The sequence below is a fragment of the Piliocolobus tephrosceles genome, chromosome 2 (genome assembly GCF_002776525.5).
Source record: "Piliocolobus tephrosceles isolate RC106 chromosome 2, ASM277652v3, whole genome shotgun sequence".
Lineage (NCBI taxonomy): Eukaryota > Metazoa > Chordata > Mammalia > Primates > Cercopithecidae > Piliocolobus > Piliocolobus tephrosceles.
Genome location: NC_045435.1, coordinates 36,831,903 through 36,844,016, shown reverse-complemented (window position 1 = coordinate 36,844,016; position 12,114 = coordinate 36,831,903). Strand labels below are relative to the sequence as shown.

General features: G+C 35.5%; 1 protein-coding gene across 2 annotated transcripts in view; it reads left to right on the top strand.

Annotated features, from left to right (window-relative positions):
* The window catches only part of RABL3 (RAB, member of RAS oncogene family like 3), a 41,506-nt gene that overhangs the window by 13,416 nt on the left and 15,976 nt on the right, over nt 1-12,114 (top strand). For both annotated transcript variants that reach the window (XR_002731991.1, XM_023214363.2), the window contains exons 3-4: nt 5,349-5,478; nt 9,179-9,293. Coding sequence is in view for 1 of the 2 variants with exons in the window: in XM_023214363.2 (XP_023070131.1) it covers nt 5,349-5,478; nt 9,179-9,293 (245 nt within the window). In the remaining variant the exon portion in view is untranslated. The remainder of the gene's footprint in view (nt 1-5,348; nt 5,479-9,178; nt 9,294-12,114) is intronic.

The window sequence follows — 12,114 nt, the reverse complement described above, 5'->3', positions numbered from 1 at the left end:
TTTATTTATTTATTTATTTATTTATTTATTTATTTATTTATTTATTTGAAACGGTCTCGTTCTGTTGCCCAGGCTAGGGTGCAGTGGCACCATCTCAGTTCACTACAACTTCTGCCTCACAGGCTCAAGAGATTCTTGTGCCTCAGCCTCCCGAGTAGCTGAGATTATAGGCATGTGCCACCATGCCCAGCTAATTTTTGTATTTTTAGTAAAGGCAGGGTTTCACCATGTTGACCAGGCTGGTCTCAAACTCTTGGCCTCAAGTGATCTGCCTGCCTCAGCCTTCCAATGTGCTGGGATTATAGGCGTGAGCCACCACACCCAGCCTGTATTGGACATTTCTATGGCTGTAGAAAATTCCGTGGGGACAGCACTGATATAGAAAATAAGTGTTATAATAGTTCAAGAAAGTAAGTGTAAAATTATCCTAGACACTAATGATTGAATGGGTGGCTTGAGTAAGTGGCTAGATGGACTGTCCCCAAGAAGAGGGCCATATTATAGGTGAAAAAGAAGGAAACAATAGTAAGTTCAGTTCCAAACATGGTGAAAGGAGGTGTCTGTGAGCTAGCCAACTGGAGCTGTCCTGGAAATGAAATGCTGAAGCTCAAAAGACAATTCTGAGTTGGAATCATATTTATAGAAATAATCCTGAACCACTAGAACTGATGCAATTTCTGAAAGAGAAAATTTAGAAAAAGGTGGGGAGAACTTGGGGTATATTTAGAGAGTTGATGGGAAAAGAGGGGTCAGAGAAAGACTTATCAAAGAAATAAGAGGATAGCCAAAATGAACTACAAGAGCAGAGAGAGAGGAGAATTTCATAGAGGGATTGATTTTTAGTTTGAAACAGTAGCAATATGAGGACTGAGAGAGGAAAAAAAATACTGGATATGGTGATGATAAAGTCTCTGCTGACCTTTGAAAGTGCAATGGAATATTTGTGGCAGAAACCAAATGATATACTGGCAGAGAGGAAACAGAGACAGGTTTAAATCAATTTTTCACAAAGTTTAGACATTAAATAAAGGAGCAAATGATTACAGAATGGAAGGGAAAGTGAAGGGCTTTTTTAAAAATAGAAAACATTAAGCCTGACTGAAGGCAAAAGAGCAGTAACCAGAAGGGAAGAGACAGTTAGCAGTAACCTTGACACTATTCATTTGTTCATTTGTTCCTTCAGTACATATGTTGCATACCTCCTTGGTATCAGACACTGTGCAAGGAACTGGAAGTATAGCAGTGAATGAGAGAAATTAATTTCTGCTCCTGTGGTATATTCTCCTAGTATCTCTTTTTCACCCTTCTCTCTTTGTTACCAACTCCCTCCTAAGACCTCCTACCTCCCTTCCTCTCTTTAATAATGATTCTGCAGGTACAAATACTAAACCAAACTTATTAGCATCTACAATATCCACTGTTCTTTCTTAATGTGTGTCATTTTCTTTCTAAATGTGTTTCTGCATTTTAAAAGTTACAATGAATGAACTCTTCAAATGAAACAAAACTTTATGTACATAGGTCTTGATTTTGTTTTCAAGAAAAAGTCAAAAGCTGAATAAATGAGAAGGTCCAAAGTGGCAGCATCGTTGAGGAGTATTCCGTTTTCCATTTGGTGATCAGCTGTACTGTTGCTTCCTGTTAAGAAAATCCTTTATTGTATAACTGTAAGGTCTGCAATGACTCTAAGTATCAGATCCTCGATGACCTGCTTTAAATGTAAAACACACATCTTATGGTTTGGCGTTACCTCCCATCATGTTGGACTCTCAGTATAGCACCAAAGTACTACTTACTGTGTCGAGAGCAATACTTGTTATAATGTCAGGCTTTCCCTTGGAGATTACTCACATATATGAAAGATGTAATGTCATAACTACAAGCTGTAAGCTACTGATTTAAAGTCGTTGGGATTCATTCCATGTGAATTGGGTTAAACTTAGCCAATATTAATTAAGTTGGAAAGGAAGGAGGACACCTTATCTTCTGATTTCAAAAGGAAACAGGAAAAGATTTGACTAGGAAAGGTAATTTGTGGTAGAGAAGAGTATAGATGAGTGAGTCAGTCTGGCTTGGGAGTATGCATAGCCTGAAAGGTGCTGGCTAACAGGTTTGGTACAATGCAAGGCTAAGAGGGTATGCTGCCTAGAAATTTATATTGGATGGTGGCTATTCTCAGTCTTTTAGAGGATGCAACATTAAATACTTGAAATAATTTAGAGAAAAAAATGGTGTGCTGCAGTGGTTGCCAAACTTAATCGTGTATCAGAATCACCTAGGGAACTTAAAAAAAATATACAGACTTTTGAGCCCCATTCCAGAAGCTTCAAGGACAGTCCAGGAATCTGTATTTTTAAACAAACTTCTTATTGGTTTTGATTCAGTTTGCTCTCGGAACTGTACTGGAGAAACACTGGAATTTGGTAAATAATAAACTGAATATAATAAAAACCTGGAGGATGAGTTATCCAAAATGTATTCATGTATTTAACAAACCTGTCTAAGCATCTAATATATGCTAGATATTATGCTGTTTTCTAGGGCTAAAGGGTGAATAATACATGGTCCTTGCCCTTACACTCAGAGTCCAGAAGAAGAGATATCAGTAGATAAATAAGACAGTGTGCTTAGTGAAATGATAGAGGTGTGTAGGATGCTATAGAAGCAAATAGGAGGAGTGCAAAACCTGCTCTGGTTGATTTGGGCCCAGAAGGAAGGTAGGATCGGAAAGACTTAACTGAAGTGGCTGAGCTTTTTCATGACAGATAACTTACTCCTTACAAGCCCTCATACTGCTTTTTCTCATTGTTTTGCTTAGAAATCTTGCTAAAACATGTGTTTTTCCTGCTTGGTTTAACTTTTTTATTGCTGACTTGGCATGATCACATATTGTAAGTTATTTTTGCCATATAACAAAATAGTGATGCCTTCTATTGTAGTATACAAAATTAATTTCCATTATCCCAAATGGTCCTCAGCTGCTGTGACTGTGCTGTTTTCATTTTTCTGTCATACTGTCTTTGATGTCAATCTGATAATTGTCTTCTTAATGTTAATGTGGCTGTTTATAAAGTAGCATATTTATTTAAATTTTTCCTTGGCCAAAAGGATTTGGACGAAAAACATGTGAGTAAGTAAAAGTGTAAAGCATTAAGTTGAATGTAGTATGTGAGTTTTAGTGCATTTTATGACATCTGTTTTAACTACTGATTTTGTTTTTTTAATTATGATGTCAAAGCCAGTAGATACTTTAGAAATCACATAATACAACTCTTTCATTTTATAGGCAAAGGAACTGAGGCTCCAAGATACCAGGGATAATCAGTGGCGATCAAGGAGTAGAATCTAGGCCTCCTGATACCAGAATAGTCCCATTCTGTAAAAGCAGCAGTTCTTAATGAGGGGGTTACAGCAGAATCATTCGGAGAATTGTTCAAAATACACATGCCTAGTATTTAATCCCAAAGGTCCTGATTCAGTAAGACTGGCATGTATATTTCTTAAAAAAAAAAAATTAATTCTTGGAAGATGCCGATGTGTACTCAGGAACCAGCATACTTTAATCTGCTTGCCACATATCATAGTTTGTTTCTGAATAGTTATACATTTCAGGCAATAAATGCCTGTAGAGCCTAGACATAAGGAAAAGAGAGTCTTTGGAGATAACTGTGAGTGAGAAAGTCATTGGAGGACTTTGAGCAAAAGGGCATATGATATAACTTGCATTTTAAAAGGATCACTCTAGCTACTGTACGGAAAACAAACAGGGAGGTTGGGGGATGCCTCTAGTAGGGAGATCAGTTAGAGACCATTACATCAATTCAGGCAAGGAGATACAGACTTTGACCTGGGTGGTAAGAGTGGAGATAGGGAGAAATGAACAGATTTTTGCTGTATTTTTTTAAAGTCAAATCAGCAGAACTTGTTGATAAATGCAATAATACAATATGAAAGGAGTCAAGGATTAGTCTTAAGTTTTTGGCCCAAGTAACTGGAAGAATAAAACTGCCTTTTAGATGAAATTGCCACAAGAACAAGTATTGATAGGAAAGAAAAGAGACTGAAGAACTAAACCTTGAGACACATTAGCAATTAGAAATCAGAGAGATAAGAAGAACCCAAATGGAAGCTGAAAAGCACTAGCCAATGAGATAGGAAGAAAACTAGAAGAGTGTGATATCCCAGAAGCCAGGTGAAAAAATATTGCAAGACACAAGAAGTGACTAGGTGGATCAAATGGTGGAGTAAAATGAAAACTGTTAATTGACCATTGGAGTTAGCAATGTGGAGGTCATTGGTGACCTTGACAAGGAGTAATTCATTGGGGTCATTAGGGCATAAGTTTGAATGAGTTCAAAAGAGAATGTGAAGAAAATAATTACCACTAAGACTAGACAACTGTGTGGAGGACTTTTGCTGTGAAAAGGAAAAGGAAAGTGTCATGGTAGCTGGAAGAGGACTTGAAGTCAAGAGAAGGATTTTTTTTAGATGAGGAAAATTATGCCATGTTTGTATGCTGAGAATTGAATTGTGTGCTGAGGATTATCCAGCTGAGAAGGAAAATTTAATGATATAAGGGAGAGAGGGGAGAACTGGTAGAAATACATCTTTGAGCAAGAAACTGGGGATGGGATCTCATGCATAGAGAGAGGATTTAGCCTTAGGGACACAGGCAGCCTAAGAAAACAGCAAGAAGGAAAGCAGATTATGTGGGCACAGATGGAGGAACGTGGATAAATGCAGGAAGAACAGGTTGTAGAAGTTCTTTTCTAATTGCTTCTGCAGTAGGAAGCAAAGTTAGTTGTGATTGAGGATGGGGAAGACATACTGGAAGTTTAAAAAGAATAATAAGTATGAAATAGTTATCTGGAAGAGAAAAATGGTAAATTAACTGTGGAATTGATTAAAAGACAGCTCCAGAGGTACATTTAAATTTAGAAAGAATCCATTCATCTTGAATGCGTGTTTTTCTGAGCTCCACATTCGGTTGCTGGGTTATAGACATGAAAGAGGGCAAAAGGTGGATATAACCCAGAGTGGAATTTTGTCAGATGAATGCAATATGAGACAGGGGCAAAGGAGTGACTGTAATGATGGATCATGGAATTTATGCTTAGTTAAGAGGGTGGTGAGGCTTCGGAAGTGGAACAGAGAGCTGTGAAAGATGTTAAGATCAATTAACCAAAAGGTCCTCTGGAGTAAAAATTATTAAAGTATTAAAGAGAGTAAGCTTAAAAGATAAGAAGTGGCGATCAGAAAGTCAGAGTAAGATGCTGAAATGCTTTAAACTGGAATAAGGGTACTTACTAGTTTGTTTAGTGGCTATATTATTTTAATTGATTTGTTAGGTTCATGATTACAAAGAAGGAACCCCAGAAGAGAAGACCTACTACATAGAATTATGGGATGTTGGAGGCTCTGTGGGCAGTGCCAGCAGCGTGAAAAGCACAAGAGCAGTATTCTACAACTCTGTGAATGGTAAAGCATTTTTTAATTTCTATCTTATATTAATGGTCTAAGAGTATAGATCATCTGATGTGGAGATGCCACATGTAGCATGCCAGACTCATCTTAATTTGAGAAAGATGTAATGTACTCACAACCCTTGATTTAAATCTGCGTAGTACATTCCAGTTTGTGTTTCTACATTGTAGCCATCTAATTCAGAACAGTGAACCTGTGCTTTGTCTTAAGTGTTTCTATTTATGTTATTGTAATAAACTAAATATTGAGAAATAAAATCATATTTTTGATACTTGGCATAAAACATGGAACTTAAAATGTTGTCCTCTGGGGGTGCCATCTCTCCAGTGAGTTGACTAAGTACAGTAGGACCATAGGAGTCTCATAGTCTTAAGCCAGATATCACAGAGACAGAGGGATTTCGTTCATCTGCCCCTTAGAGCCCTAAGGCAACTACTTATGAAGAACTGCTTAAGGGAGTCTTTATGGGTGCAGAAATTTTATCCAGTTATAGATATTCAAAAACCTGGAGCAGACTTTCAGATGGAGGTGTGTAATATAGGACACAATTTCCTTTTGTAGAGTACCTACTCTATATCAAGAGACTAAACTGCTTATACCTATGATTTGCCAATAGAGTTTCTTTCTTAGTCTTCTTAAAAGTTCATTTTTAAAACCTGTTTTTACTGTGAAACATAATTCCAACTTCTGTTTGATTAATATACCAAGGGAGTTGGCATTTCCCTCCTGGTAAATGCATAGCCATTAATAGACTTCATTTATGCTGTGCTTAGATCTCACTCAGTATTAGGTAAGCATTACATTTATTCAGTATATTCATTCCTTATATTCCTCTTTTGATGTCTTCCCATATCATGAGGTGTTGTAGATTCTACAAAAAGATGTAGAGAAGGTTCTTTTCACTGGATACATATTATAGAATATAGAATGAGATGTGTCAGTTCAGACCCATATCCTATTTAGCTCAGAATTCTATCTGAAAATGTCACAGTCTTAATAAAGAAACAAAGCATTCATAAATGAGACAAAATACAGTTATAAGATGACCTTAATATATGCCATCGTCATGCAGAAAAGTATATATGATGGTATATATTAATAGAATGCATATAAATAAGAAAAACAATAATAAGACTAGTATAGTGTGAGGTGACCTCTTAGAGAAAGAGAGGGAAGTGAAACCTAGTTTAGACTTATACTTGTATCAGTAAAATTACTTGTCAAAGTAAGATATCTATCTGATCTGGCACAGAGAAGTCTGAATATATAACACCTTCAATGTTTAGGTATTTTTGAGGCAGAGGTACAATAAAAATTATAAATAAATAATAGAGATAAATACCACTCAAATCCTGGAAGCTATGGAATTCTGAGTTGTAAACTTGTAAGTGCTGAAGAAGAAATCCATCTAATACATATTTGTTTATCTCTTCTATACCTACTATTCATTAGTGATTTGTCTCCTTCAATATTATGGAAAGAATTGCATATATCCTATGTTGATTTTGCAGATAAGACTGAGATATATTTCCATTTCTTAAAAGTAAAAAAAAAAAAAAAAAAATCACATGTATTGAAAAACCTATTTCTGTGTTCTTTCACCTTAGCTCTGGAACATTCCTCCGGGTAGAAGCACTCAAAAGTTCTTTATTCCATGTACCATCCTTAGTTTCCTAAGAAACTGAACGTAAGGATCACTCTATCCAAATACATAGTCCATATTCTTAGCAATAACTTTCATCCCTTAATACCCTACATTCTTCCCTCTCTGATAACCTAGGCTAGTAATCTCAGAAGGAAATAATGAAGTGTCTTTACTTCTCTCCCTTAAGATTAAGATATATTATCATTTGCCATCACCCTTACTCCTTTCATCTCAGCCCCGCCTTGATTCTTCTAGCACATGTTCTGCAAAGCAAGAACTCTCAGCCCAAATGAAAGAGAAAGAATAGGGGAAAAGGGTACTCAAATGCCCTTAAAAGCTCAAAAGTCTTACCTAAAGATCCTCAATAAAGTTTTCCCTGTCCATCTAATAGCCAACTTAGGCCTTTGTAATCCTTTCACTCCCCTGTCCAAAATTCTCACCTGTAGTTTTGCCATATTTATAACCTGGGGAAAGGAAAGGCAGAAAATATATGCCAGTTTTTTGCCCTAAAATGAGATTTTATTCTGCTTACCACTAGTCTTTATGCCTTTACTGTCAGATTACCTGTGTGCAAATTCTGACTTACCACGTGCCCAAGGGCAAGTTACTCAACTTCTCTGAACTTCAGTTTTCTCTTGTGTATAAAGATAATAATAATTCTTGCTTCATAGGACTGTTCTGAAAATTAAATTAGGTAACACATGTAAAGCACAATATTTGGCACATAAGTACTGAATAAATATTAGCTGTGGTCTTTAATGGTAGTTCTTTATTCCTTTTTTTAAATCTATGCCATTGATGCTGATTAAAACCCCTCATTGAGGAAGGAAGAGTGGGTACAATTGGATATTAGGGCAAGTGTTGGATCTCTATTAGTTTCAGACACCAGAAGAGATGCAGGTTTATCTAAGCTGCCTGGAACAAGTCAACTATAGCTTGTACAAGCCCTTTAGTTACACAGATGGCTATAAAAACTGTAGAAGCCAGCTAATTCTACCTCTTCTGCTTTTCTTTTTCAAATTGACACATACCACCTCTTGAAGATGGAGGAATCATCGGTTTCATGTCCTATTCACAATCTGGGAATATAGAAAAGGGTTGGGAGTTTGAAACCTATAGTGTTTTGACCATAAGATGATATCCTAAATTCTAGTGGGCATCAAAGATTTTCCTCTTTTGTCTGTATCTTGCTGTAATAATTAATTCCCCGATTTTCCTTTCTATCTAGGATATTGATTGATTCTCTTCAGTTGTATTTTATTATATTTCTGGGCCTCATTACATTTTGTTATTTTTCTCAGTCTATCGAAATCCGTGCATGTGCTTTCTACTATTCATACTTCTTTACTATTTAATGTCTCCACCCACTCTCTTGTAGTGGCATATTTCTTTTGCTCTCATAACTAAATCTCTTACAGGTAGGAAGCTTACATAACTAAACATTAGTCAAAGAACTAGAAAATTAGACATTTGAGTAGATTAGCCTCAGGTGATCTACAGGACACTATTTTGTCAGCTAAAGAATAGCAGTTGTATCAAATCAGTACTATTTTAGTAGATTTTCATTACTTAGTATTATTTTTAGTGAGTATAAGTAATGAGTATAAGTAATATATGTATGTACTGGTATCTATGGCAGTACTATGTACAGTGAAGAAACAACATAGCTTTTTGGATGAATAATTTCATATGTACTTGAAGTAGTTTTGATTCTCTTGATTAATGAAGTGGTTCTACAAGTAGGCACAGGCATGGAGTAGGCACTCAAGAAGTGTTGAATGAAGTAAAGATCTGCTAAAAGTTTAATGGCATTTCGTCAGCCCTTGTAAAATAAAGAGTTATAAAACTGACAGAGAAAAGTTTATGGCTAATTATTTATAAATATTTGTAGAGGAAATTTAAAAATAGTTGTATCTGAGTTGTTAGTCATCCTAGAATGCTAGATTCATTAAGCAACCTAATGTTTCTGTTTACTAAGCTTCATTTGGCCAATTGTGAAATGAAGAGGAATTGTTAAGGGACTAACATTTTTTTCTCTGATTATTTTAGGTATTATTTTCGTACACGACTTAACAAATAAGAAGTCCTCCCAAAACTTGCGTCGTTGGTCATTGGAAGCTCTCAACAGGGATTTGGTGCCCACTGGCGTCTTGGTAACAAATGGGTAAGCCCAGAGTTATTTCACAATTGGTTTGAAAGGTTGCAGCAATCACAGGAATGTACTCCCCTGCGTAACAGTTTGTAAGATGTTTGATTTGCAAAGATTTTTCTTTCAGTGTATAGATTATCTTTTCCTTTTAACAGTATCTTTCACAAAGCAATAGTTTCAATTTTGATGAAGTCTGATTACTCTTTTTTTCTTCTGTGGATTGTGCTTTTGATATCATGTCTGAGAACTCTTTGCCTAATCCTAGATGATGCAGGTTTTCTCTTATGTTTTCCTCTACAGATTGTATGGTTTTACATTTTTATAGTAAACCATTTATATAAAACATTTTAAGTTTTGTAGGTTTACATTTAGATTCATGATCTGTTTTAAGTTAGTTTTGTACAAGATGTGAGGTTTTGGTTGAGATTAATGTTTGCATATGAATGTCTAATTATTCCAGCACCATTTATTGAAAAGATATCCTTTCTCCATTGAATTGCTATTGCTCCTTTGCCAAAAATCAGTTGACCATATTAGTATGAGTCTATTTCTGTACTCTAGTTCTGTTCCATTGATCTATGTGTCTGTCCCTTCACCAGTACTACACTGTCTCGATTATAGTCTTAAAATTGAGCAGTATGATTCCTTCTGCTTTATTCTTTTTCATAATTGTTTAACTATTATAGTTTGGTTTTCCACATAAGTTTTGGGAATCAGCTTGTCTATATTGACAAAAATTTTGGTTAGATTTTTATTAGAAGTGCATTAAACCTATTGATCACATTGGAGAGAATTAATATCTTTATTCTGTTGCATCTTCCAGTTCATGAACACAATGTATCTCTAAATTTATTTAGGTCTTCTTTTATTTCTCTTATCAGCATTTTGTAGCTTTCATCATACAAATCCTGTGCATGTTTTATTAGATTTATACCAAATTATTTAATATTTTTGAAGCTATTATAAATTGTTTTTTGTTTTGTTTTGTTTTGAGACTGAGCCTTGTTCTGTTGCCCAGGCTGGAGTGCAGTAGCACGATCTCAGTTCACTGCAACGTTTGTCTCCCAGGTTCAAGCAGTTGTGCCTCAGCCTCTCAAGTAGCTGGGATTACAGACATGTGCCACTACACCTGGCTGATTTTTGTATTTTTGGCAGAGACAGGGTTTCACCATCTTGGCCAGGCTGATCTCGAACTCCTGACCTCAGGTGATCCACCCGAAAGTACTGGGTTACAGGCATGAGCCACCGTACCTGGCCATAAATTTTAAACTTCAGTTTCAAATTGTCCATTGCTAGTATAAAAAAGCAGAATTGATTTTAAGTGCTGACCTGTATCCTGTGACCGGAGTTTTTAGTAAAATCCTTAGGATGCCCTACATAGACAGGTTTATTTTTTCCTTTTCAATCTGTGTGCTTGTTGTCTTATTTCTTGCCTTATCACACTGGCAGCAACTTCCAAAAGGGTACTAACTAGGAGTGATAAGAGTGAATATCTATGTCTTACTCCCAATCTTAGGGGGAAAGCAGTCATTTCACTATTAAGTATGATGTAAGCTTTAGGTTTTTTTGTTGACACCATTTATCAGGTTGAGAAAATTTCCTTCTATCCCTAATTTGCTGATAGTTTTATTAATATCGTGAACAGATACTGAATTCTGTCAAAAGCCTTTTCTGCATCAATTGATATGGACATGTGGCTGCTTCTTTCGGCTGTTAGTATGGTGGATTACGTTCACTGATTTTCAATGTTGGTGGATTACATTCACTGATTTTCAAATATTGAACTAGCCTTCCGTTCCTTGGTCATGGTATACTACTCATTTTATATGTTGCTGGATTTGATTTGCTAATATTTTCTTCAGGATTTTTATCCATAACAAGCATTAGTGTGCAGTTTTCTATTCTCATAATGTCTTTGACTGGTTTTAGTGTGAGGATAATGTTGGCCCCATAGAATGAATTGAAAGTATTCCTTCCTCTTCTATTTTTTAGGAGAGATTGTGTATATTTGGTGTTTTATCTTCTTTGAAGGTTTGGTAGAATTTACTAAGAGACCATCTGGGCCTGGAGGTTTCTTATTTGAAAGGTTTTTAACCACAAAATCAACTTCTTTAGTAATTAGGATTGTTCAAGTTATCTATTTCATCTTGGATGAGTTTTGGTAGTTCATGATTTTCAAGGAATTCATCTATTTCATTAAATTTTTGAATTTATATCAATAGAGTTGTTTATAGTATTTGTTTATTGGCCTTTTGATAGTTGCACAGTTTGTAGTGATATGACCTTTTTCATTCTGATTTTGGTATTTTATGTTTCTCTTTTTCTTGTCAGACTTGTAGAGGTTTATCAATGTATTGGTTTTTTTTTTCCGAAGAAGCAACTTTTGGTTTCACTGATTTTTCTCTATTGTTTTTCCGTATAGAGTTTAATCGATTTCTGCCCTTACTTCTTTCCCACTGCTTGCTTTTGCTTTATTTTGTTCTCTCTTTATAGCTTCTTAGATTACTGATTGGATACCTTGCATTTTTGCTACTATAAGCATTTTAATGCTATAAATTTCCCTCTAAACACTGCTTTAGCTGCATCCTGCAAATGTTTGAATGTTTTACTTTTATTTTCATTTAGCTCACAATATTTTCTAATACTCCTTGAGATTTTCCCATGGGCTGTTTAGAAATGTGTTATTTAGTTTCCATGTATTTAGAGGCTTTCAAGTTATTCTTTACTATTGACTTCTAGCTTAATTTTATTATGATCTAAGAGCATACTTTATATAGTTTCACTTATTTTATATTTGTGCAACACCCAGTATGTGACTTGGGTGTTATCTCTGTTG